Source organism: Muntiacus reevesi, chromosome 7 (assembly GCF_963930625.1).
Source record: "Muntiacus reevesi chromosome 7, mMunRee1.1, whole genome shotgun sequence".
Lineage (NCBI taxonomy): Eukaryota > Metazoa > Chordata > Mammalia > Artiodactyla > Cervidae > Muntiacus > Muntiacus reevesi.
Window position 1 is genome coordinate 11,513,556 of NC_089255.1, and position 27,839 is coordinate 11,541,394.

Sequence of the window (27,839 nt, forward strand, 5' to 3'; positions counted from 1 at the left end):
CTTCCCCATGTCCTCTTGGACATTTATGAAGATGAAAAACTTATGCATAATGATCTCAGCCAGAACCCAAATCTGTTTTAAATATAAAGTTTATGCTTGTCTAGTCTTAAATAGATGCCAACATATCCAGAAACACACATAGCATGTAAATTGAGGGAAATTTGTCCTTTGTTTTTTGTTCAGACCTTTATCAAGAACAGTCAAATATTTCAGAAAGGTGTGAAAGTGACAGCAGTACTGCTTGTGGTATATAGTGCAAAAGCAACACACCTGTAACAGTCTGCATTCATAGTCTCATTCACAATTTCTATGTGTAGATACAAGCATCTGACCACTATAGCATACCCTCAAATCTACACATTCAAATATTTATTAATTACTTTCCTTTTATTTTCTCATTATATTACAATTAGGGCAGTTGCACTGAATTTTTGAAGTTATGTGTGTATGTACGTTAAACAATCTATTAATTTCAGCATAGAAATAGGTTATTAAAATTTATGAGACGGTTTCAATGGGTTTGGTAGGATTGAGAAATATTATTATAACTGACATGCTCATAAGAACAACACATTTTTAGAGGTGAATGAGAAGAAAGCAAACTTAAAGATGAAATATATCTTGAAAGATTTTGGGAGAGCAATAGTGTATCTTCTCTGAGCTAACTCACTATTACAGCAAAAAGTATGTGTGAAAATAAAATCCTAGCAAGATTAAATTTTTTAATCAAGACTAAGCTTTTCCACAATGTGCATTTTTATTGTGCATATATATTATGAATCCAAAAAAATGTTGCTAATAAAAAGCTAATCTAAAAGCAATCCAGTTTCCATTTTAAAAGTACTATATTATTACAGAAAAGTTAAGTAACAAGAAAAGTTAGAATGCTGTAAGCATTATCATCCTTTAATATGCTGCTGCTGCTGCTAAGTCGCTTCAGTTGTGTCTGACTCTGTGCGACCCCATAGACGGCAGCCCACCAGGCTCCCCCGTCCCTGGGATTCTCCAGGCAAGAACACTGGAGTGGGTTGCCATTTCTTTCTCCAATGCATGAAAGAGAAAAGTGAAAGTGAAGTCGTTCAGTCGTGTCCGACTCTGTGCGACCCCATGGACTGCAGTCTACTAGGCTCTTCCGTCCATGGGATTTTCCAGGCAAGAGCACTGGAGTGGGGGTGCCATTGCCTTCTCCAATCCTTTAATATAACCACAAGTAAATTTATAGTTACTGCTTTAAGAAATACTATGACTGCTAAAAGTAATAACATCTTATAATATGGAGTTTCTCTACTTACACTTGTAAATATTATAAAAAACTGCAAAAAAAAAAAAAAAACAACTGCAAAGAAGTGTGAGCAAAGAATAGTATCAGAGCAATTAACAAAGCAAAATTGCAGCCAAATTACATACATATAATAGAGAAAGAAGTCCACCAATTTAGAAAACAAGATTCTTCCCACAAAATATAGGACCATAAAACAAAAGATAAGGATTCAGCCACATGGAAAGTGCTATTGGAAAGTTAGAGAAAATTTTTCTAAATTGAATAGTCATGACAAACAATTCCACTCAGGAGCTATCCTCAAAGAATGATTCTCCCTTCCTCTACTTCAGACATCTACAAACCATTGTTTTAAAAATTCCCACACTTGATAAGTAAAGAAGAGTTAGACCTCACTCCAGTATGCTTACCATTAAGTAGAGTTCAGTATTTGTTTATAGGTACTTTTAGGACACAGATATGCAGAAACCTCAACTTACCATTCATTAGATTTTGACAACTGGTGTATACAAATAAAGAACATTACCATCACTCTTGAATGTTCTCTGACATCCGTTCCCCACCAGTCAACCCCTCAGACACAAATATTCCCCTGCTTTTGTTTTTACCACAACTTAGTTCTGCTTACTCTAGAACTTCACATAAATGAAATTATAGAATATGAACTCTTGTGTAGGTATCACTCACTCAACATAATGTTTTGAGATTCATCCATGCTGTTGAATGTACCAGTAGTTAGGTCTTCGCACTGCTGAGGTGGACAATGAACGTGACCAACTCCTGGTTTGCTCAAAAGTTTCCTAGTTAAAAAACTTTCCTAGTTTTAGCACTGAAAGTCCCATATTCCAGAAATTCTTTGAGTCCCTGGCAAACCAGGACAGTTAACCCCACTAATTCCACTGTATAATTACATGAATGAGTTTATATGAGAATTTGTTTATCCACCTTTTCTGTTGATGGACTGTTTCTGTGAATGTTCTTACTCAAATCTTTTTGTGGACATATTCTTTTGCTTTTCTTGGGTAAATACCTCAGAATGGAGTTGCTGGGTCATGTGATAGGTTTAAGTTCAGCGGTATAAGAAACTGTCAGATCTTTCCCCAAAGTGGATGTACAATTTTATATTTCCAACAAAATATGAGAGTTCCAGTTGTTCCAATTCCTAGATAACATTTGGAGTTGTCAATCTCTTTAATTTTAACCATGCTGTAGATATTTTGGTTTTAATTTGCATTTCCTCAGATGACTAACGATATTGTGTTTATTGGCCATTTGTACATCTTCTTTGTGAAAAGTCTGTTCATATCTTTGACCATTTTTAAATTGGGCTGTCTTTTTCAAAATTATTGAGTTGTAGACAGTTCGTGCATATACTGGAAATGATTCCTTGTCAGATGTATGCATTGCAAATATTTCCCTAAAATCTGTGGTTTGCCTTAGCATTTTCTTAGTCTTGCTTTTTGATGGGAAAAATTAATTTTAATTAAGTCTAATTTATTGTTATTCTTTTGTGATTACTTTCAATGATCTGCTTAAGAGATGTTCAAAAGGAAATTAGTCCTGAATATTCATTGGCAGGACTGATGCTGAGCTGAAACTCCAATACTTTGGCCACCTGATACGAAAACTGACTCATTGGAAACGACCCTGATACTGGGAAAGATTGAAGGCAGAAGGAGAAGAGGACAATAGAGGATGAGATGGTTGGATGGTATCACTGACTCAATGGACATTGAGCAAGCTCTGGGAGTTGGTGATGGACAGGGAAGCCCAGCATACTGCAGTCCATGGGATTGCAGGGGATCATACATGACTGAGTGACTGAACTGAAGAGATCTTTGCCTGTACCCAAACTGTAAAGATAATCTCTTATGTTTAGTTTTAAAAGCTTTAGACTTTTTTGAACTATATTTAAATTTGTGACCCGTTTTGAATTTTTGTGTGTATATGAGATGCAGCTAGAAGTTCATTTTATTTCATGTGGATATCCAGTTGTTCCAGCACCACTAGCTTTCCCTTTGAATTGTTTTAGCACCTTTGTCAAAAATCAAGATTATTTAAGTGTGGATTGTTTCCAGGCTCTCTATTATGTTTGTCTATGTCTTAATTACTATGGTTTTACACTAAGTTTCAAAGTCATGTGTTCTAACTCTTCTTTTTCAGAATTACCTTCTGCATTGTTCACTACAATAACCGTTAGCCACATGTATTTACATAATCACATTTAAACATGTTAAATTAAAAGATCAGTTCCTTTGTAACACTAGTCCTCTTTCAGGTGTTCCATAGTCACATATTGGCTAGTACAGATACATAATATTTTTATCATCACAGAAAATTCTATTGGAAAGCACTACTTTTTAAAAGTATTTTAGGTCCTTTGTATATCCATATAAATTTTAGAATAAATTTGTCAATTTCTATTTTTTAAAGCCGCAAGGTGCAATTATAATTGGGATTGCATTTTATTGATAGATCTTTTGTGGGGAGAATTGTCATCTTAAAAATACTGTATCTTCTAATCCATAAATAATGGTCTTCAATGATTTAGATCTTTAATTTCCTTCAGCAATATGTAATAGTTTTCAGTATAGAGGTACTGCTTGTTTTTTGCAAAATAGATTCCTAAGTATTTTGGTTTTTTTATGCTATAGAATTGCTTTTTGAATTTAATTTTCAAACTGATTATACCTAGTATATATGAAAATCATGTAATTTTGCATTTTGACTTTGTATCCTGAGAACTTGCTATATTCATGATTCCTCAGGATGCTCTACTTAAGCAACCATGTTATCTGCAATTAGTTTTCCTTTTTTTTTTTTTGATGGGCTAGGTGGTTTTTTAAAAAATGTTAACTTATGTTAATTGGAGTATAATTAGTTTACAATATTGTGATGGTTTTTGCCATACATCAACATGAATCACCACAGGTATACATGTGTCCCCCCATCCTGAATCCCCTTCCCGCCTCCCTCCCCACCCTATCCCTCTGGGTTGTCCTATTATACAGAGTGAATTAAGTCAGAAAGAGAAAGTCAAATACTGCATATTAATGCATGCATATATATGGAATTTAGAAAGATGGTACTGAAGATCTTACATGCAGGGCAGCAAAGGAGTCATAGACGTAAAATACAGTTTTACTTCTTAATTTCTAATTTTATACCTTCTATTTTTGTTTTATTGGACTACTGAATAGAAATGGTGACAATGGACTTCCTTGCTTTGTTCCCAACCTTAAGGGCAAAACATTCAATACTCTCAGTGTGACACAGATTGCAGGTTTTTTAGAGATGTCTTTTATCAGGTTGAGGAACATTCCTTCTATTCCCTATTGGCTTAAAGTTTCATTGCGATTATTTTTAAATCATGAAGGGTGCTGAATTTTGTCACATGTTTTTGCTTCATCTATTCAAATGATTATTTATCTTTTCTCTTTTGTTCTCTCAATGTAGTGAATTACATTGATTGACTGATTTTCAAATGTTAAACCAGTGTTGCTAGATTCTGTATCTCTAAGTGTAAGAGATTACATGTGTGTGCTCAGTCACTTCAGTCGTGTCCAGCTCTGTGTGACCCTGTGGACTGCAGCCTGCCAGGCTCCTCTATCCATGGGGTTATCCTGGCATGAATATTGCAGTGGGTTGCCATGCCCTCTTCCAGGGGATCTTCCTAACCCAGGGATTGAACCTACATCTCCTGAGGCTCATGAATTGGGACTGAGCCTAGGATGCTAAAAGCTCCAACTATGATTGTGGGGATTTTTATCCCTTTATTTCTTACTACCTGGTAAGTTCCTCCTCTTTATTCCTACTATTTGGCTTCATATACACATCTATTATTTTTGTGTTTGATGAACTGTACCTCTTTATATTTGGTAATATTCTTTGCTTAACTTTTGTACCTGGTAATACTCTTTGTCTTGACAACTCTTTTGCTTAATATTAAAGTGCCTTCTTACACTTACTGAATGAATAGTATATTAGTTTCCTTGTTCAACTTATATCTATCTTTATATTTAAAGTGCCTTCTGGAAGTCACAGTATAGATGGGTTTTTTTTTTTGAAATTCATTTTGACAGTCTCTACCTTTTAGCAGGAGTGTTCAGTCCATTAACATTTACTATAATTAGTGATATGTTTAAATTTAGGTCTTACATTTTACTATTTACATATTTATTTGTTGTTCCCCTATCCATTATTTCCTGCATCTTTTGGTTAATTGAATATCTTTTAGAACTCCATTTTAATTTATCTATTGAACTTTTAACTATACTTTTCTATTCCTTGTTGTTTTCTTTTTGCCTTAAGTGGTTGCTCTAGGGCAGCAGTCCTTAAAGTGTGGCCCCGGGATCTTAAAAATCAAAATCAAGATGCTTAAAAACAAGAGTACTAAGATGTTATTTGCCTATTATATTTTCATTCTCTTTTGTATATACAGCAGAGTTTTCCAGAGGCTTTATGATATGTGATGGTGTCAACACTCTGTATCCATGTGTGTTCTTGTGTTTTCTATTAATAGGTTCCTGATATAATAGATTTAGGGTATAAATACATCCATTTTCAGAGATTAACTCAGCTTGTTCTCTGTATCTTTATTGGGTTCTTGTTAATTTTCTTTAGTTATACCTGATATACCTGCTAAAACCTCATTATTATCAAACAGTTAGGTTTATTTTCTTTTTTGGCAATGCCCATAACATGGCCTGTGGGTTCCTAGTTCCCAACCAGGGATCAAACCCATACCCCCTGCAGTGGAAGCATGGAGTTTTAGCCACCAGACCATCAGGGCAATCCCCAAACAAGTAGTTATTCTGAAATCCTAGAAGGAAAGACGAGAAAGGGGGACTTTCCTGGTAATCCAGTGGTTAGGACTTGATGTCTTCACTGTTGTGACCTGGGTTCAAACTCAGGTTGGGGAGTAAGATCCAGCAAGCCACAGGGTGTAGCCAAAAGAAAAAAAAATGAAATGAAATCCTAAATTTTTCCTTGTATCTACATGGCAGCACAATAAGACTAGGTAGAATTAATATGTTTGTTTCATAATATTTAAGCATTTAAATAAAAACTTAAAATATTAAATTTAATATTAAACTCATTTTAGAAATTAATCACATTTTAGTCTAAAATGAAAAATTATAATTCTTTACATATTTAAGAATGGATTATTGGCTTAGGAATGGGGACTTATCTTTTTATTGGTACAAAGTTTCAGTATGGGATGATGAAGATGATCTGGAGATGGACAGTGGTGATGGTTACACAACAATGTAAATGTACTTTATGTCCCTGAACTGTACATTTAAAAATGGTTAAAATCATAAATTTTATGTTATGTATATTTATTAGAATAACAAATATTTTTCTCTACACACAGCTTTTCTGTTTACTTCTAAGATACTGAGAAAGTTGAAAGTGTTAGAATTCTCTGACTCAGTGAAGAAAGAAATCTATATAAAGTAACTGGGTGACACTGATTTCCTGTTTTATCAAATGAAATGCAATGAAACTACCTTTCAATAAGTTTTATAAATGTTAATAATTTACCTCATTGTCTTTTGTGACAGAACATTATGTCCAAGTTAAGCTGCAGCATCATTTTGAGATCAATCATTCAGAGATTAAAGCAAAACAATTGTAATTGTAAATGTAGGTGTGGTGAGCATTTAAATGCCACAAATTGTTTTTATAACTTTCCAAACTAGAAATTAAAAAACCATTCAGGCATTTTATAGGCTAAGTTGTTATACTGCATTGGTTGGCAAACCAATCACAATAGCTGAGAGACTAGTAAAGCCTTGAAAAGTTAACATTGTTGAATGCCTCCTGGATGAAACATGCATTACCATTTTCCAATATAGAAATTTACTGATTCAAAGATTTAACTAAAAACATAGTGATTTAATGCCTTATCAATAGACTTGTGTTACTATTTTTGCCTTAAAAATAAATAAATCTGATATAGCAGGACTAATTTTGTTTGTATTCATTTGGTGTCAGCACCAATTAATCATACAAGATACTCATGTCAATGCCTGAGAAGTAGTACTGAAATATTCAAAGTGTTGAAAATTCTTCTGACTATTTATCCTGGGCCAATTGCGCTGATAGTCTCACTAATGGTACAGAAATAGTCGATGGTAAAACTGTGGGCTGGAGCACAAATCAATGCAGTGGTACCAAACAGTATTATGTTCTTTACTACTATGCACTCCCAGTTAAAAAAGAAAGTTCATTTAAGAATATCCCTGATGAAACAGTGAAAATATTTATTAAGTATTGACCCCCCAGTACCTATCTATCTAATATTCTGTGTGATGAGATAGGATATGCACTGAAGTAATTCTGCTGTATACTGAAGCACAGTAGTTATCTTGAGGAGAAGCACTTATGTGGCTGTTTGACTTGTGAGCTGAACTTGTGAGTCACTTTTTTCATGAAACCCCATTTTCTACTTAACAGACAGCTATGGCAGACAAACAACGGTCATTTAGACTTGGTTAATAAGCATACTTCTTTTTTCAAAAATAAATGAAATGAGCCTGTCATGTCAAAGAAAACATCTAATAATATTTATTGCCAATGATGAAATATGAACTTTCAAGTGAAAATTAGAATTTTTGAAGACTTGTAAGTACCTGTATCCACTGTAAGACTCGCAGTTTCCCAAACTTAAATACTTTCTTTGATGCGGCCAGTGGTAGTATTAACAAAAGTGATTCTGGATATTGTCTAATGAAATGTATCAACATTTTGAAGATCTGTGACCACTCTTTTCCTATGATCAATGCATGATGTTATAACTCATTCAAAGTGTAAGACAGACCAATGGAAAGTACAGAAAGTTCACTAATATGGCTTTAGATTCTATATGGCAACTAACCTTTAAGAAACCTCCACTTCAGAGTTTTGGTGTGGTATTAAAGAAGAATATCCACAATTATCTGAAAAGGCTATTTAAATTCTCCTCCATTTTCCAACTATATATATATGTGAGGATGGATTTTCTTCATATACTTCAACCTAAACAACATATCACAACAGATTGAATGCAGAAGCAGATATGAAAATCCAGATGTCTTCTATTAAGTCAGACATTAAAGAGATTTCAAAATGTATAACAATGTCAATCTTTTCACTAACTTACTTTTGTTTTGGAAAATATAATTATCTAGCATAAAAACATTTTATTCATGTTAACATAGAATAGATTTATTATTGGTATTTTAAAGAATTAATAAATGAATATTTTTAATTTCTCATTTTTTCTAAGATGTATATATAGGTAGATATAAGTTATATAAACAAAATCTCTTTGGGGTCCTCAGTAATTCTTAGTATTGTAACGGGATCTTGACACCAAAACGTTTGAGAATCACTGCTCTAGGGATTATAAAATATATCCTTAACTTTTCATAGTCTAAATAATTGTTAATATTATTCCACTTGATGTAAAATATAATAACTGTGACCATATAGGCCCTGTCCTTTATGCTACAGTGCTATAGTTGTTCTATATACTATACAGAGAATTATGTATTGTATCTACACACCTAAGCCTCACATTATAATGTCTGCTTTGCACAGTCATATTTATTTTAAAGAAATTAAGAAATTATATTTACCCACACATTTTTTATTTCTTGTGTTCTTCATTCCTTCCTGAAGAGCTAAAATTCAAGCCAATTTTATTCCTCTTCAGTCTGTAAAATTCTCTTAGCATTTCTTGTAGTGTAGGTCTGTTAGTAGTGCATCTTCTTTGTTTTCTTTTTCTTTTATCTGAAGATGTTTTTACTTCTTCATAATTCTTTAACAATATTTTTGCAAGATAACAGATTTCAGAGTTGACAACATTTTTCTTTCAGCATTTCAAAGATATCGTTTCCATGTCTTCAGGCTGTATTACATCTGATGAGAAGTGACTGATCCTTTGAATCAATGTTCCCTTATGTATGTGTCATTCTTCTCCATTCACAAAATTTTCTTTTTTTAGGTTTTAAGCACTTTTTTAAGGTTTTTTAGGTTTAAGCACTTCCCCGATGGCTCAGTGGGTAAAGAATTCACCTGCAATGCAGGAGACATAGGAGACGTGGATTCGATTCCTGGGTCAGGAAGATTCCCTGGAGGAGGAAATGGTAACCCACTCCAGTATTCTTGCCTGGGAAATCCCATGGACAGAGGATCCTGGCAGGCTACAACAGTCCATGGGGTCACAAAGAGTTGAACACAACTGAGCAAATAACACTTTCATTCTCACTTCAAGCACCTTGGTACAATGAACCTAGGTGAGATTTTCTTTATATTTATCCTGATTGGGATTGCTGAGCTTCATGAAATTGCAAATTTATGTCTGTCATCAAAATTGGAAAATTTAGGTCATATGTCTTCACACATTTTTTTCCCAATCTCATTTTCTTCCTCTTTTCCTTTGGGAATTCCAATTATACATAATTTGACCCTGAGACTCTGTTCATTTCATTGTCATCTCCCCTCCCTGTCCCCCAGCATCCTCTGGTCTTCAGATTGGATAATTTCTGATTGATTTAAGTTCACTGACTCTTCTTTCATCTCCAATCTGCTGCTAAGCCCAAGTAGTGACTATTTAATTTTAAATACTGTATTTTTTAATTCTAAACTTTCTGGTAGTTTTAAAAAATAGTTTCTATTTCTCTTAAGATTTCTTATTAATTCATTCAAGTATTAATATATATTTCCTTCATATCCTTGAGCATATTATAAAATCATTGATAAATTCAACACCTGGGTTAACATCTGAGACTGCCACCAATGATTGCTTTCTGAGTTTTTCTTTTTGCTCTTGAGTATAAGTTATAGTTTTCCTGTTTCTTCATATATCTAGTGACCTTGGATTCTGTTCTGGACATTGTGAGAGCCATGTTTTAGAGTTTGGATGCTGTTATAGTTTTCTAAAATGTATTGATTTTTCTTTTCCCTTAAAAATTTTTTTATTTTTAGCAAAAGATTAAGCTGGCTAGACTCAAATCTCAAACTATCTCCCATGCATGAATAGCAGCTGAAATCTCAGTTCAATTTCTTTAACCTTTACTGTGCTGCTGCTTAGAGTATGTCCTGAACATGTCTAGTTCAAGTATCAGATAAAAATTTGGCAGTTTAAAATCAGCATTTGGACCTTCCTCTACTTGGCTGTCTTCTTCCTGAGATTTTCCACTGACTTTCCATTTGGAATAGTTTCTTGAATTTTGCCCTGTGATTTTGCTTGTGATTCTTCAAGCAAGTAAGATAGCAGGTTTCTCTTCAACTTTTGACTGCCCCATGGATGGGACTTTTCCTCAGGCTAGAAGCTGTAAAAAACAGGAAACTCAGGCTGTGTCAGTTCCTTCTTCTAAGAGGCTGCTCTCCAGTGTTGTCAGTACTTTTTATATTTTTTCCAGGATTTATCTTTGCTTTCTGCAGAAGGTTGAGTCCAATAGAAGCTACTTGGCCAATAGCAGAAGTAGAACCCTGCACATGTTTCTGAATCCATCTCACAAATGCTATTTCCATTTTGAAATTAGAATGCCAAACTAAGCATCAAAAATAAGAAAACAAAGTAATCTCAATTAGTAAATTTAAAATGTATTTTGATAATTATAAGGCCTAAACAGTTTTAAAAATAGTTTCATGATGCTAAAACACAATGAAATTAGATCTCTGGCTCCAATGACTCCACTGTTACAGATAAGATGGCTTTAAGTTGATGGACTTTATATCCATGGAAAAATAAAAAACTTCTGAAAATGCTGGCAGGTCTAGTAGAAGAATTTAGAAGTATAAAGGAAAGGTACTTGAGCTTAGGAAGAGATAAAAGATATAAACCCAGGGTTGTAAGCAGGGATTTTTCAAATGGGGCAAGTGTGTGGTGGACTGGTTCAGCAACAGAATAGGAAATAAGACTTGCAGTATAAGAACTGGAATAATGAAGGCAGTAAATTAAAGAAGCACCACAGCTTAAGATGAATGAAAAAAATTCCAGTGACTCAAGAGAGAAATCAGAATACTGGGAAGGTAGCAATCATATCTATTATAGAGGATGATGCAGCCTCTTTTTTTTTTTTTTTTAATCATCATCCTCAACAAATTCTGGTGAAGTCACATTTCAGGGTGGTGGATGACAGGCATTAATGGTATTTTAGTCTATTACTTTAATGTGGTCTAAGTAATCATAAACTACTTCTTGAGTCTTATGGGATCAGCTGGTCTCCATGAATGATCAAAAATATACTTTAGTTGAATGTTACTGCGCCTCTGCAAGATGCTGATGATGCCTTCCATCCCAATATAGTAATTAATATGGATCAAGAGTTGAGTGAACATGGGACAGAAAGGTTTGCATAGTAATTAAAACTGTTAGACATTCAGGAGAGAGAGAAAATGCATTATTTGTAAACAGCTAACTAGGCAGGGAGACAAGCTAACCTTGAGTCAGACAATGATTTGTTTTACACTCTTATCCAGATATAAAATTGTACATGTCCTTGATCAGAGATGTAAGGCTAAAAGCTCAACTTTTGTACTCACCCTAACTTTGAGTGGTCTTTCATATAGACAATCCCAACCTGCCATTATTTTGGCTCCTATAATGGCAAGTTGGGATTATCTGTATGAAGGATCACTCAAAGATAAGATGAGTACAAAAGTTGAGCTTTTAATTTAATTAATTAATTTGAAACCTTTTTTGTGCCACTATTTTATCCATTAAAAATAACATGTCTCCTATATTCTTATAAATATGCTTATTTTTCCTAAAATGGAAATTAATATTAGAATAAAAATAATTTTATTGTATGTATTTTAATGTTAAAAGTTATATTATAATTCTGATTAAAAGTAAATAAATTCAAATATACCACAGAAAACAAAGAAAGGCAAAGCAAAGAGCAATTCAAAAAACTTAACTGGAGAAAAGGACTAATACTGACAAATGATCATATTAATAAACACAATGTATTTGTTTACCCTATAAAGAGTTTGTAAAAAAGAAACATTTTATCTAAAGTTAATGAGACACACATGAAATGTCAACAATATACAAAAAAGTTTAAAAATAATATTAAGAAAAAATTAAAAAACAAATAAAAAAGGTCATTGTATACTTTCAACAATACATGTTCCAAAAATTTCTAAGAAAAATGAGTCAATTATTAGATGAAATGTCAGAGACTTCAACCATTACAAAATCTGTGCAGAATGGAATATAAATAGAGTCAAAATTAAAATATTTAAAAGAGATATCCTATTCTCCAGTAATTCTTATCTTTTTCACTGTTCCTTTGGAGAATTTGATTATATATAGAGGACCTGTCTCCAGACACATTTTGCCAACAATTTTAGGTATTCAAGAACTTTTTGAAGCTACATTACCATCCTTTTGTATACATTACATTAGGATCATAATAGCTAACATTTACAAAGCCTTCCTAAGTGCTAGGAATTATACTAAACACTTTATATTCATTTTAATTTAATTTTTATAACAACATTATAAGGTAGGTACCACTGTTATCCTCAAACAATCTATGAGATCAACATCATTATTTTCATTTTACAGACCAGGAGAGTGACCATTAGAGATGCTGTTACTGAAACAGGAGGCAAGGCGGCAGGGAACAACTTTTAAAAGAATGATATGGCCATAGGACATGACAAAAACTAGTTAGAACCAACTAGGTCCAATGTGACAGAAGATCTGACTTCCTGTGGACCTCGTTATATGCCCATCATAACACATTAGCAAAAGCTAAGTGACACACCCACCAGTGCCATGACAATTCAAGCTGGACCATCAAAAACCAAAAGGTTGACAATAGTCCAATTCCTGGAAGTCTTTGTCCCTTCCTCAAAATATTTGCAATAATCCTCCCACTCACTAGCCTATGAAATTACCCAATACATAAAAACTAACCACCCCATATTCAGGGTCTCTTGCCTTCTGAGATGGCCCACACTCTATCTGTAGAATGTGTTTCTCTCTAAATAAATCCATTTCTTACCTATCACTTTGTCTCTCACTGAATTCTTTCTTCGATGAGACATTAAGAATCTGAGCTTCATTATGGGCTGAGACCAGGTGTGTGATATCAAGACCATGAGTTCAAATCCCAATCTGAAGAACCTGCACAGTTTCATTACTTTTCCAATTGCTCAATTGGTCATACAGCCAATGAACAGGAGAGACAGGATTTATTTATATCCTTATCTCTCGGATCCCAGGGTTTTTTTTCTTCTAGCTCTTAATCACTATGATACACTGTCTCTCACTAAGGTCATTTCAAATTAATTAAAAAATCAATATATATGAAAAGGAGATATAAACATATCTCAAAGTATATCCAACCACATTTTAACATTTATATCACCCTCATTGCAAAAGAGAATTTGAAGTAGTTACAGAGATACACACAGAATAAAAAATAAATATGGGAATGTGTGGGGATGGGGTAAGAATGCGAAATGAAACGAGATACAAAACTGGGTATCATAAGATCACCTGTGACTCTTATAAAGATGAGCTACAGATTTGCCTCTGCAGAACACAGTAGCCAGGGAAAAGAACTTAATAATGTTTTTCTTGGTACTGAACTGGAGGAAAAGATCTTTTCTTGGGAACAACAACATAATATGATAAGACTTTAAGACAAGTGTTTCTCACAAGAAATTTCTTACACATTTCCTGATGTAGACCAAAGCATGATGTTCCAGTATATGTCAGGAAAGACAATTCTATCCAGACTATAATGCAGTCTCAGAATACAACTCTATAATGAACTGGATTAGGCAGAGAATAGATATGGACTAGATGGGGAAATGGACAGACTGTATATCCTTCAGGTAACGTTTCTGTCAATTAAGCTTTTGAGTTTAACACCTAATAGCTTATTTTCTCCAACAAGAACCTGGAGTACAGAAATTCTACATTGTTCAGGAGGCCAGAGTCATATGCATGGACAATCATGCAGAGGGTAAAACTGATAACTTCCAGTGGAAGTTAGAGGGCCCAAAGAGAACATATATCTGAATTTTAGACTTTTCACCAAAGTGAAAGTAGAATAGTATCTATCTATATGGAGAGATAATATCTAATTCACACCAATGTGTAAATATGTAGTATTTAAGACATGGCTGAAATCCAAAGGATGTTGCTATAATATACAGTAAGGATATTATGGAAAGTTGCCAAGGCAGTACTTGAGAAAACATATTGCTCTAAATGCCTTTATTAGTTTGATTTAAAATAATCAATTAAGTATCTATATAAGAACATAGATATGGAACAAAGCAACAACCTTACATATGTAAGAAAACCAGAAACTGAAAGAGAAGAAATAAACTATTCAAATTCATAATAACGAATATTTAAAAAGCAAGTCAGAGTTGCTACTTTGAAAAAGAACCAAGTCACAGCACTGATCTAGTAGCTAAAAGAATAAAGTTAAGAGAAATCAAACAGAAAGTCATTTCTAAATTTTATTTTGGAGATGAAGAAGAAGGAACAAAATTAAGGTCATAAAAAGGAGAAACATTAAAGTTATGCCTTAAAGTTGGGTAAGATAAGGACAAACAGGAATAGAGCCCTGGGAGCGGAAAGACATTTCAGGAAGATGAAACAGCCTAAGGGTATAGAGACAGAGAAGCATACCTGTACTACTTAGAAATAAGGTTGGTAAGACTGAGACAAACCATGGAGGATCTCATTATCGCTGAATATGTAGAAGAAGGAAGGAGGAATAAAGAGAAAAACAGAAGACCAAAGTCTGAACTTTCAGGAAACTCTCTTAGGGATAGCAAGAAACAAGGTCAGTTTGAAAGCGGAGGAGACAGATGCTCAACAAACATTTGCTGATTGAATAAAAGAAATGGCCATTACTATATATTGTTATAGAAGTCAAAAAACAAAAATGAGTCTAGACATTTTACAAAGAAAATATGAAAGCAAGATGATGTACCATTTGAATAAACCTAATTAGGAAAACCAAGAACTACAGAACAGTATAATACAAATAATTTACTATCTCATATTATATTTACCTTTATAGGTATGTATCTGAATATGTTCTCTGTAGCGTTGTGAGAGAATCCTGAATCCATGCACTTTTAAAATTTAAGTGCATATCTTTCATATGATAGTGACAGGAACGTATTTAAAATAAAAGATAAAGAACATTACAGTATACTAACAGATATATACGGAATTTAGAAAGATGGTAACGATGGCCCTATATGCAGGGCAGAAGAAGAGACGCAGAAGTACAGAACAGACTTTTGAACTCTGTGGGAGAAGGGGAGGGTGGGATGTTTTGAAAGAACAGCATGTATATTATCTGTGGTGAAACAGACCACCAGCCCAGGTGGGAGGCATGAGTCAAGTGCTCGGGCCTGTTGGGCTGGGAAGATCCAGAGGAATCGGGTGGAGAGGGAGGTGGGATGGGAGACCGGGATGGGGAATTCGTGTAACTCTATGGCTGATTCATATCAATGTATGACAAAACCCACTGAAAAATAAAAATTAAAAAAAAAATAATAATAATAATTCTGGAGGAATTATCAGATTAACTTCCCTCCTCACATTGGTAACTTAACTACATTCAGAGAATTCTGTATATCACAGTGAGAAAAACCAAACTCAAAAAGTTTGTAAATATTCAGAAAACAAGCCTTCAAATTCAGCCTCATTTATGTTTTATCACTAGACAAAAAGAGGTAAGGAATTTATCCTGGTGTTGTCACACTATGAAAAGATGCTGTTGCAACATCAAAAGATTATGCACCACAACAACGGTGGTTGTATTCTTTTTAACACTTATACAGAAGCCAGAATTAACTAAAATATTTGATTTTTAGGAAGTAAACTGTTAGAAGTTGGATAAAAAAATTTCCAGACAAGATTAATGGATTTGAAAGTAAGTCTCTCTATGTCTCTCTTTCTCTCCTCTATTTCTATTTTTGTTTCTATATTCCTATTTCTATTGATAAAAGTTTAAAAAATAAAACTAAAATCTTCACCTAAACTTAAGGGACAAGTTGATTTCCATGCATTTAATTATAGTACCTTACTTTAGTAGGATTATATTAAGGGTAATAATAATATAGAAGTCTAAAAAATATTTCAGAGAACTGTTTAAGAAACTATCTTGCTTATTGTCAGTGAATAGGCAATGATGCCAAATTAAAGCAAGCTCATATGTACGTATAAACCCCCACCCCAATATCCATACACATGTACCCCATACCCAATGCCACACATACACTGGGATACTGATTCACCACTCAACCACACTGTCAATCAGCAACAGCAGAAACAGTCATGGTTCTCTGTTAACAGGTTAACACTGGCTTTTGTTTCCTGACCCAAAAGTATATGGAAAGGGAAAAGCAAGGCATTTGTAAATTCAGTTACATGAGTAGCTGTTTCAAATACCATAGGGACTTCATATTATGGAGTGAAGTAACATCTTCTAAAACTTTATACAAATAAACAACACTATACCAGAAAGACATCTTGACATTGCTAACCCAAATGTATATAGACATAAAGTGGTAAATCTGTTTAATGGCAATACTGCCACCCTTACTGATGAAACCTAAGTTGTTAGTATGGCCTTGGATATTAGACTGTTTGTGATACATTTGTATACATTCTGGCTTATGTAGTTTAATTATAGCCTCCAATGCAGAGGATATAAATCATAGGAAATACAACATGTTCAAGGTAAGTGTCTTTGTTTAAAAACCATTGTTTAGTGAGCACCAAGTTTTGAATACTTTTTAATTTCTTGTGACCATTCTTTCATGCTCAGAAATGTACCTGACATTCAGAATGCTTTTTAAAGAAATATTAAATGTCCATTAAAATATGGTTCATAAGATAAGGATTTGAAGTGAGATTGTCAAGTATAAATTTAAGAAATACACTTACCTTTGATTCGAGGTAGACATTTGCTGATGACATTTTTGTAATTTTGCATATGTAACTAACTAAAGAGATGGCACAAAGAATAAACAGGCTATCATTAATTAATGCTCGAACAAACACAGTCCATTTCAACTGATTTTCTGGGACATCTCCATGGACTAACATTGCGCAAGTCAAGTTCACCACTAAAAAGAGAAGGCTTGCCAATATAAAGCCCAAATGCAACAGAATTCTGAAAGAGAAAATGAATTTATTAGATTTTTATAAAACTAATGAGAAACTAAACTTAGTACTGAATTAGTGTGTTACTTTAAGTACAATAATTCCTTCAGTTTAAACTGTTTGTAATTTCATTAAATACAAATTTAATAATTACACAGTTACTTAGGATATTTTTGCAATTATGATATTAGTAACTAAGCCATTTAAAAATGGCATCAGATTTTAAACCATGAATTTAAAAATAATCTCATGTGGACTTGAATTCAGTTGCCTCTATCAAGGAGAGTAATATAGGATTATCTTAACTAATTAAAGTAATCCTGAATTTTTCATTTTGTAACTGCTGAGCACATTTTCATTGATCTTTCCATTCTAAGAATTAGCAGGCTTCTAAAATTTTCTTGGAAAATTAATATACCATATATAAATTTAAATTGATCACTAATACTAACTTTAGAAGGTAAGGGAAATGTGTTTTAAAACAATGCTCCCCTTTATGAACATCTGATTATAGCAAACATTTATTTCAAACAAGACTAAAAAGGAACATAGGGACAATATATGTAGAGTTTCATACACCCATCAATATCTCATCTTCTTATAAAGTGGCATATTTATTATGCATATACAGAACTACTCCCAAAGTAGAATGCTTAACTACTTCCCCTTAAGAAAAATTAGACTACCTCATAAAAACTCTTCAGGTAAGGTGTGGCCCTCTGTATCAAGTAGCTGGAACAGCTATCTATATGAAAGTAACTCAATTCAAATACATTTATACTCCAAATTAACATGATCCAGAAATTTATTTGCCATTCTAATAGCCTCTACTTTGGGTCACTTTCAATAGAGGGAATTACAAAATGTTGTTTGCCTTTGTAAGTAATTTACACAAGAAAAATGGAAGGCAATGTGTAATCTGTAACAATCTTTATTAAGTATACACGCAAAATACAAGGATTCTAGTTTGAGAAGTTTAGATCTTAATATTCTCTCAGGTTAAATAATAAAAATAATAATTATATAGCTTGAAACCTAAAATGAACTTTGAAATTATCCATACATTCAAGGGAATTATAGTAGTTTAAGAATAAAAGCATCAAGAGGTTAGATGAGGAGCATTGCTGCCAAGTTTATAGATGAATTGGTCTGAAACCCAAGGCTCCTAACTCCCCAGTTTAGCAATCTCATTTTTGAGGTGAATCAGTATAGAAACATTACTTATTTCATGGAATGACACTATACATTCTCACTCCAAACAGCATAATCTGTTTGATTATGAGAGTATAATCTATCTTGAGAATTTGTGGACCCTATGAAACTACATCTGACACCTGAAGTGGGACAGTGGCAGAGCACCAAAAAAGGTTTGCAGGAGCAGTACTGCTGAAGGGGGAAGACCAGATTCTCAGTTCACTTTCTATGAACTAATCTAAATACATAATCTTCTACAAAACTGCTAAAGCACCCTCAACTGCCAAGCCCTTCTACCTTGAGAAGTAAAAAAAATTTACATATGCTACTCATGAAACTTACTTGTGTTTGTCAAGTTCAGTTGCACATCTGACTTTACATATAACCTATAAAGAGAGTATAGAAAAAAGGCTTTGAAAACATGTGTAATATAGTACTCTTAAATTTGCTTTGAATATGTATTTCAAAGTGATACAACAAATAATAGCAAGTAAACCTCAAATGTTAACAGTACAATAAATTAATAACTTTCTTTGGTATAATTTTAAACTTAAATTTCTATCTTTAAATTTTTAAACTGAAATAATTCAGTTTATGCATTTATTGAACTTTTATTTTGAGCCAAACATTGCGCTGGATGGCTTGTAACCTATTTTAAACTTATCTTAAGATGGAACAACTTACTTAAATATGAATATGGCTGAGTGTTCTCCAAATATTATTTCCCCTTAAGATGAAATGAAGTCATTAAAGGAAACAAAGGACCAAAAAATGAACACAAAGATGATGAACATATATCATATTTAGTAAACTTACTTCTTTCATAAAGTCTTGCAAAAGGTAGGTCCTCAAATACTTGATGAATCAAGATAAGCAGGTAGATAAGGCAAATTTGAAATAAACCTGGTAACTTCTGAGAACATGGGTGGAAGGTCTAAATTCCTGACTGGTGAATTTGGACTTTACTTTTTATATAGTGGGAAGATAATGAAAGTTTTCATGTAAGCACTCCAAAACACTTCATTAATCTGGCATCAGAGTACACGCAACCACAGAGAAACTACAGGCTAAAAGTAGAAAGACTAGGGACTTCCCTGGCAGTCCCGTAGTTAAGACTCTACACATCAACTGCAGGGGGCGCAGGTTCGATTCCCGCTTGGGGAACTAAGAGCGCATATGTCCACAAGGCTCAGCCAAAATAAATAAATAAACACGGAAAGACTTGTCACAAGACGATTGAAATAGATAAGAACTTTGAGTGGGGGTGGGAGTGGGGTTGGGGTGGGGGAATCTAGAAAGAGGCAAGTACAGAACGTTATAAAGAAACCTAGTGTAAGTCTTTAATAACTTACTGATTTTACTCAATTATTGAGCACACACTATGAAAGGTACCATGGATTCATAAACCTAGTAACTGTTTCTGCCCTCAAGGAGCTCAGTGTATGGAAGAAAGAGATAAACCAACTATTTTGAAATATGGTGATATCAATGTAAAAGATACTATTACAACATCTAAGAAGGGAGAAAGACTAATTCAGTCCAGGAAATGGTGAGAGGTAAGGCGAAAGAGGAGAGATTATGTAGAGTCAGTGAAAGTGAAAGTCACTCAGTCGAGTCCAACTCTTTGCAACCCCATGGACTATGCAGTCCATGGAATTTTCCAGGCCAGAATACTGGGGTGGGTAGTCTTTCCTTTCTCCAGGGGATCTTCCCAATCCAGGGATTGAACCCAGGTCTCCTGCATTGCCGGTGGGTTCTTTACCAACTGAGTTATCAGGAAAGCATGTAAAGAGTCAGGGACCGCTTTGGAAGCCACATTTGAGTCAAGTTATGATGGATAAATGAGTATTAGGTAAATGCTCAGGCAAAGATGGCAGCTTGTGAGTTTACTTGTATCTGTTATGTTTTGGTTAACAGTGCCACCATTTACCAGAAGCTAGATGTGATAAAGGATTCTAAAATATCAGCTTGTTAATCTCTAAATTGTACCACTAAATCATTCTCAGATGTATGTTTTCTTTGTCACTAGTACTATACTGAATTATTACTACAGCCTTTTAATTGGTCTCTCTGCTTCCATTCTTAACTCCATCTATATCTTTAGAACATAACTGGGCATTTTGCCATTTTCCCTTTATTCTCACCTCTCTACATATTTTTATTCAAAATTATACTAAAATATATATAACATAAAACTACAACTTAACCATTTTCAAATGTACAGTTCAGTTGCATCGAGTACCTTTACATTGTTATGCAACCATCACCATCATCATCCACCTCTGGGATTTCTTCATCCTCCTGAACTGAAACTCCATATCCACCTAACAATATCTCCCTGTTCCTCTCCCCTCTAGTCTCTGGCAATCACCGTTCTAATCTCTGTCTCTATGACTTTGGCTACTCCAGGTACCTCATATAAAAGAAATTATACAATATTCATCTTCTTGTGATTGGCTTATTTCACTCAGCACAATGTCTTCAAGGTTTATCCATGTACATCACACGTGAGCATCTGTCAGAATTATCTTCCTTTTTCAGCCTGAATAATATTCCTTTTATGTATATACTATATTTTGTTTTTATATTCACCCATTGATGGACACCTGAATAGCTTCTGCCTCTTGGATACTGTGAATGCTGCTGCTTGGACACTGTGAATAATTCTATACAGGAATATGTTTTGTTGTTGCTCTGTCCCTAGGTTGCGTTCAAAGTTTTGTGACCCCTCGGGCTGTAGCATGCCAGGCTTCCCTGTCCTTCACCATCTCAGAGTTTGTTCAAACTCAAGTCCATTGATTTGGTGATGCCATCTAATCATCTTATTCTCTGTCGCCTCCTTCTCCTCCTGCCTTCAATCTTTTCCAGCATCAGGGTCTTTCCCAATGAGTCAGCTCTCCGCATCAGGTGGCCAAAGTATTGGAGTTTCAGCTTTAGCATCAGTCCTTCCAATGAATATTCAGGATTTGATTTCCTTTAGGATTGACTGGTTTGATCTCCTTGCTGTCCAAGGGAATCTCAAGAGTCTTCTCTAGCACTACAATTCAAAAGTATCAATTCTTCAGTGCTCAGCCTTCTTCATGGTCCAACTCTCACATCCATACTATATATGACTTAAATCATTTAAGAGTAAGTTGTGTATGCAATGCCCCTTTACCTTTAAATATTTCAGTGTATATAATACTTCCTTTATAAAGGAAATTATCTTATATATCCAGTACAATTATAAAAATAATAAAATTGATATTGATAAAGTATCATTATCTAGTCTGCAGACCTTATTCAGATTTTGCCATTTGCCTCCCAAAGTGCCATTTATAGGGTGAGGGAGGGAATCCAAGATTATATGTTGCACATAGGTTTATTGCATACTTAATTCCTTGTTATTTTTTCCCTTTGTCTTTTATGATATTCAGTTTTAAAGAGTTTAGACCAGTGATTCTGTAGAATGCTTCTCACTGGGTTTATCAGATAGTTCCTCATGATTAGATTCAGAATATGCATTTTGGTAGGAAAACCACAGAAATGATGGCACTGCATTCTTCCAGTGCATTATATTAAGAGGCTCACGATGCTGATTTGTCCCATTACTCTGATGTTAACTTTGATCATTGGTTAAGATGGTATCCACCAGGTTTCTCCACTGTTTAAGTCACTATTTTCCCCACTGTAATGAGTATCATGTGGAGAGATATTTAGATTTTTTTATTATTATGTTTACTTTTAATTGGAGAAAAACTGCTTTACAACATTGTGTTGGTTTCTGTAGTACAACGGAAATCAGTCATAATTATATATATATTTGCCCCCTCTTGAGTCTCTCTTCTTTTCCCCTCATCCTGCCACTCTACGTTGTCACAGAGCACTAGGCTGGGCTTCCTGGGCTACACAGCAGCTTCCCGAGATATTTAACTTCTAGTAAATGTCTTTTCTTCTTCAAACTTTCACACACTAGTTTTAGCATCTATCAATCATTCTTGCCTGAATAAATTATTACTATTTGGAACACTTTATATAAAAAAAAAATGAATCTGATCATAATATTCCAGGAAAAAGCCCACACTCCTTTGATACAGCAAAGGTCTTTTATCACCCAGCTCCACCTTCCCATCATTGAATCCTTTTACCCCTGTCTTCAATCTTATGGTCTGCTTATTCTGAATTATTTACAACTTTCAAATAAGGGGTTTCATTTCACATCTCCATGCCTTTGTACATGTTTTCACTTTACGTGAAATATGATTTTGTGGTCATACAACAAATTCCAATTTATCCTTCAATACCTTACTCGAGTGTCATTCTTTGTTTCACCTTAAGTGCCTTAGGAAGAAGGAAACCACTCTGTATCCTTGCATTACAAATCACGCTCTATGGCACTTATTCACATTTTTATCCTCCTCTTAAGAGAGGCTGTAACTTACTCATATTTATAGTCCCAGTGCCCAGCATAATGCCTGGTTCATAGTAGGTTCAGAAAATGTTTGAATAAGTGAGCAGTGAATTTAGGTCAAAGCAAATACTTTGGTATGTGGCTGTGGTGTGAGTGAGTATTAGAAATACGGCACAAGGAGAAATTGAAGGGAAAAGCAGTCATCCAATAATGGAAGACTTGTATAAAAATGTAAAAGGATTAGACCTTAATTCTCACAAACTGTATAATATGTTTTTATGCTTGAGTAATTTATTAGGTGTCAGTATAGGCAATGGATCAGAATGCCAAAAAGAATTTCAGTTAAGGCTGTTGCATTTGAGCAAATTGAAAGTGGTAGTAACTCAGTCCAGGCTCCTCTGTCCCTGGGATTCTCCAGAGAAGAATACTGGAGTGGTTTCCATTCCCTTCTCCAGGGGATCTTCCCAACCCAGGGATCGAACCTGAGTCTCCTGCATTGCAGCCAGATTCTTAACCGCATGAGCCACCAGGGAGTGAGTCTACTCTTCCTCATTCTCAAGTTTTGAATCTAAAGAACTATTCAAATGAAAGTCCCACTGACAGAAAATTTTAAAAGTCAGGTCATATAATTGATTTTTAGTTTTAAAATTTATTATATATATGCAGAAATAGAGATATCAGGTGAGATTTGGAATATAAGAAATAAATCATAACCACCTATAGAGGTGACAGCTGCAACTCAAAGTAGAAGATACTTGGGAAAACAAATGTAGAATGAGAAATCAACCTGTGATATGTTCACATTTTACAGTAACAGTGAAAAAGCCCAAAAAGTGAAGAAAAGAGAGATGAGCAAGGGAGAGAGGCTTAAGAATCAGACTAGTCACAGAAAGCAGTGGAGTAGTTTAGAGGTAAAAAGAAGAAAGTATAGCCTTTGTTCAATTTTGCAAAAAGTCAAGAATAATTAAGAAATGAACATTTGACTGGGATAACTTGAAGAGAATAGTTTTCAGTGGAATTGCAGGAAAAAAAAATCAAGGAAGAAAGACAACAAAGGCAGTGAGCACAGACTATATGAGATATTTTTTAAGATAGGAGATAAGAGAAACCTGGGAATTTTTTTTTTACTGGAAGTCATGTATTGGAATATTGCATGTTTCTGCATGGTCCAGGGTTTCTGCTATGCAAACGATTTGCACAGTGAACATCCTTGAAAACCAGAAATGGTGTCTATCCCAGTGAAAGAGGGAAGATCTGACTCCTGACTGGTATAATAGACAGAACATCTCTCTCCCTGAAGACATTCCAGGGGAGTAAAGTTTTCATCTCCCTCCTTGGTGAAGATCTGCTTACATTTCAGAATAAAGACAAGGTCTGCTTGGCTTCTTCATTTGGGGTTCTCTCTCCTGTAACCACACCTTGTTGCACACACAGGTAACATCTGGCCCTCACTGGTTGCCTTATGGGAACTGGGCTTGGGGAATTGGTTTAAAACACTACTTTGGTTGCTTCTTGTTTTTTCCCATGAGCAATAAATGGCCTTTTTCTCTGACCTATGGGTCTTCTGCTTTCTATTAGTATATGTCTATAAAACTGTGGGAGGCTAACCTATCAGCTTTCAACTAGAATAAAATCTCAGACATTTACAATTTCTGATTTAATGATCTGTTGATCAGAAATGGACTAGAGAGGGTGAAATGGTAAATGAAGGAGAGTGGGAGAAAGGAAAGGAGAGTTCAATTGTTAAAGAGGGCTCTAGGTGAGGCAGGTCAGCCCTGAAAAGGAAAACACACACTTTTGAGATAAGAGAGAAGAAAAGATAGCTGAGTAAAAACTTGGAGATCTGTACAGAAAATGTAAAATAATATACAAACCACTTCGTTAAAATAAGAAATTTGGATGTAGCAATTTTGATATAGAGAAAATGGATGAGGGAATTTGGCAGATGGATTCTATTTTTTTTAAAAGTAAAGTAGGAGGCCATCTGAGTTAAATTCACCCATTCCAGTCCATTTTAGTTCACTGATTCCTAGAATGTCGACATTCACACTTGCCATCTCTTGTTTGACCACTTCCAATTTGCCTTGATTCATGGACCTAACATTCCAAGTTCCTATTGCAATATTGCTCTTTACAGCACCAGACCTTGCTTCTATCACCAGTCACATCCACAAGTGGGTATTGTTTTTGCTTTGGCTCCATCCCTTCATTCTTTCTGGAGTTATTTCTCCACTGATCTCTAGTAGCATATTGGGCACCTATCAACCAGTCCATCCCAAAGGAGATCAGTCCTGGGTGTTTATTTGAAGGACTGATGCTGAAGCTGAAACTCCAATATTTTGGCCACCTCATGGAAAAGACCCTGATACTGGGAGGGATTGGGGGCAGGAGGAGAAGGGGACGACAGAGAATGAGATGGCTGGATGGCATCACCGACTCGATGGACATGAGTTTGAGTAAACTCCGGGAGTTGGTGATGGACAGGGAGGCCTGGCGTGCTGTGATTCATGGGGTCGCAAAGAATCGGACACGACTGAGCGACTGAACTGAACTGAACTGAAAGTAGGAGGCAAGGTCATGTCCTGAGAAGGGATGTTAGATTTAAGCACTTGGAATATGGGAAACATTTGGAATACATGAACAGAGGGCTATAAAAGATTATTTTCAGAAACAGAGAGGTCCAGTTAAAGTCAGGCAATTGACAGTGAATGTGGTCATCAAGGGTTTCTAATTTCAAAATTGAAACAATCTAACAGGAAAAAAATGGATGCCATTAAAAAGTTAGGATAACTACATTGTACTTTTCAAGTAATAATTTAGAACTGTGACATGTGGAACTACTGCAGAGAAAGAAAGAGTGGGTGAGTGAACCACAAGGGCCCAGCATAGTCAAGAGAAGAGAAACACTAGACAGGCCGGGTACTAAATGCAGATCACATCAGACAGAAGCTAATGGAGTGAGGAAAACAGGAAGGGTAAAGTGAGGAGAGGTTAGGATGAGGATAAAAAACACATAAACGGGTGAATTCAAGATGCAAGGGGAAGAGAAGAAACTGGGTGAAAAGAATTGCTTAATTTTCAAGAATTGATCCAAGGTGTGATCACGCTACTGAGCAGCTCAAACAGAAATGGAGGGTTTTAGAGCTCTGAGAAACGACTGAAGTGAGAGGCACTGGATGGGTTATCAATGGGGGCTTTGAAAAGGATCTCCATGACAAGAGACCAGGCTAGGAGAAGGAAAGAAATGGTTCATCCATGGAAGTGGAAGTCCTTACGATAGCCAATGAGGATCTAATCAGATGGCATGTGTTTAAGAGCAATGATGATGGTGTAACAGTAGTAAGTAGTACTGGGAAACATAAAATAGGCCAATTATTCTTCCCACAAGTCTGCAAAAAGCTAGATTTCAGTGAAGGCATCTAAAAGGTTCAAATGAAGAAGAGAATGGGGACAGAGTAGAAAGCATAATTCAAAAGGTCATGGAATGGGATAAATAATGGGTATGAGAGGGAGTGGAGCGGAATAAGAAAAAAAATTAAAGGTCAGCAGTCCTCCCAGATTTGCAGTATGTTACAATGTATCATATAAACACAACCAGGTGCTTTGATCACATTTAGATTATAGTAAGATTAAAAATGATGACCTGATATTAGTAGATTCCAAGTATTTTATAGAAATATAGCTAACAGGACATGATGCCAGGTAAAAAATAAATATCATAAAATGTCAAGCAATTATGATTTATTACGATGTTAAGATAGTGAAGGATAGTTCATGAAACACAAAAACATTTACTTTATGTAGATTTCCAGAAGTTTATGATGGTAAATAACATATATCTACATGATTCACTGATGACAATTTATGGTCAGAGGGGCCATATCTCTTCAGGTCTTTCTCAATAGCAGAAAAACTGAATAAATGGACCATTTTATTTTTTAATCAAACATTAGGAAATTGAAGTATAGGTGATTTATAATCAGTTGTGTCAGACTCTGCAACCCCATGGACTATAGCCTGGCAGACTCCTCTGTCCATGGAATTCTCCAAGCAAGAATATTGGAGTGGGTTGCCATTTCCTCCTCCAGGGGATCTTCCTGACCCAGGGATCAAACCCAGTTTCCTGCGTCTCCTGCATTGGCAGGCAGATTCTTTACCTGCCACCTGGGAAGCCCTGATTTATAATATTATATTAGTTTTATGTGTACAATGCAGAAATTTAAAATTTTTTAGTAAATTATACTCCATTTAAAGCTATTATAAAGTATTTGCTATAGTCCTTGTGTTATACAGCATATCCCTGTAGTTTACATACTGTATATATAGTAGCTTGTACTTTTTAACCTCTACCCCTATCTTTCCCCTCTCATCTTCTCTTTCTCCCTGGTAACCACTAGTTTGTTCTCTATATCTGTGAGTCTGTTTTTGTTTTGTTATAGTCGTTCATTTAGTTTTCAGATTCCATATATAAGTGATAATATACAGTATTTGTCTTTGTCTGACTTATTTTACTATGCGTAATACCCTCCAAGTCCATCCATGTTGCTGTAAATGAAAAAAAAAAAAATCTCATTTTTCATGGCTGAATAGTATTTCATTTATATGTATACATCACTTATCTGTTTATGGACATTTAAGTTATTTCCATATTTTGGTTATTATAAATGAAGTTGCTATGAACACTGAGGTGCAAGTATCTTTTTGAAGTAGTTTGTTCTCTTTCTTCAGATATATTCCCAGAAGTGGAACTGCTGCATCATATGGTATAGCTCTACCTTTAGGTTTTTGAGAAACCTCCATCCTGTTTTCTACAGCAGTTGTAC

At 34.7% G+C, this 27,839-nt stretch overlaps 1 protein-coding gene across 1 annotated transcript in view; it reads right to left on the bottom strand.

The window, feature by feature from the left end:
- The window catches only part of GPR137C (G protein-coupled receptor 137C), a 56,623-nt gene that overhangs the window by 4,130 nt on the left and 24,654 nt on the right, over window positions 1-27,839 (bottom strand). Inside the window, exons 2-3 of the mRNA XM_065941570.1 lie at window positions 18,969-19,012; window positions 17,214-17,442 (exon numbers count right to left, since the gene is read on the bottom strand). Coding sequence (XP_065797642.1) covers window positions 17,214-17,442; window positions 18,969-19,012 — 273 coding nt within the window. The remainder of the gene's footprint in view (window positions 1-17,213; window positions 17,443-18,968; window positions 19,013-27,839) is intronic.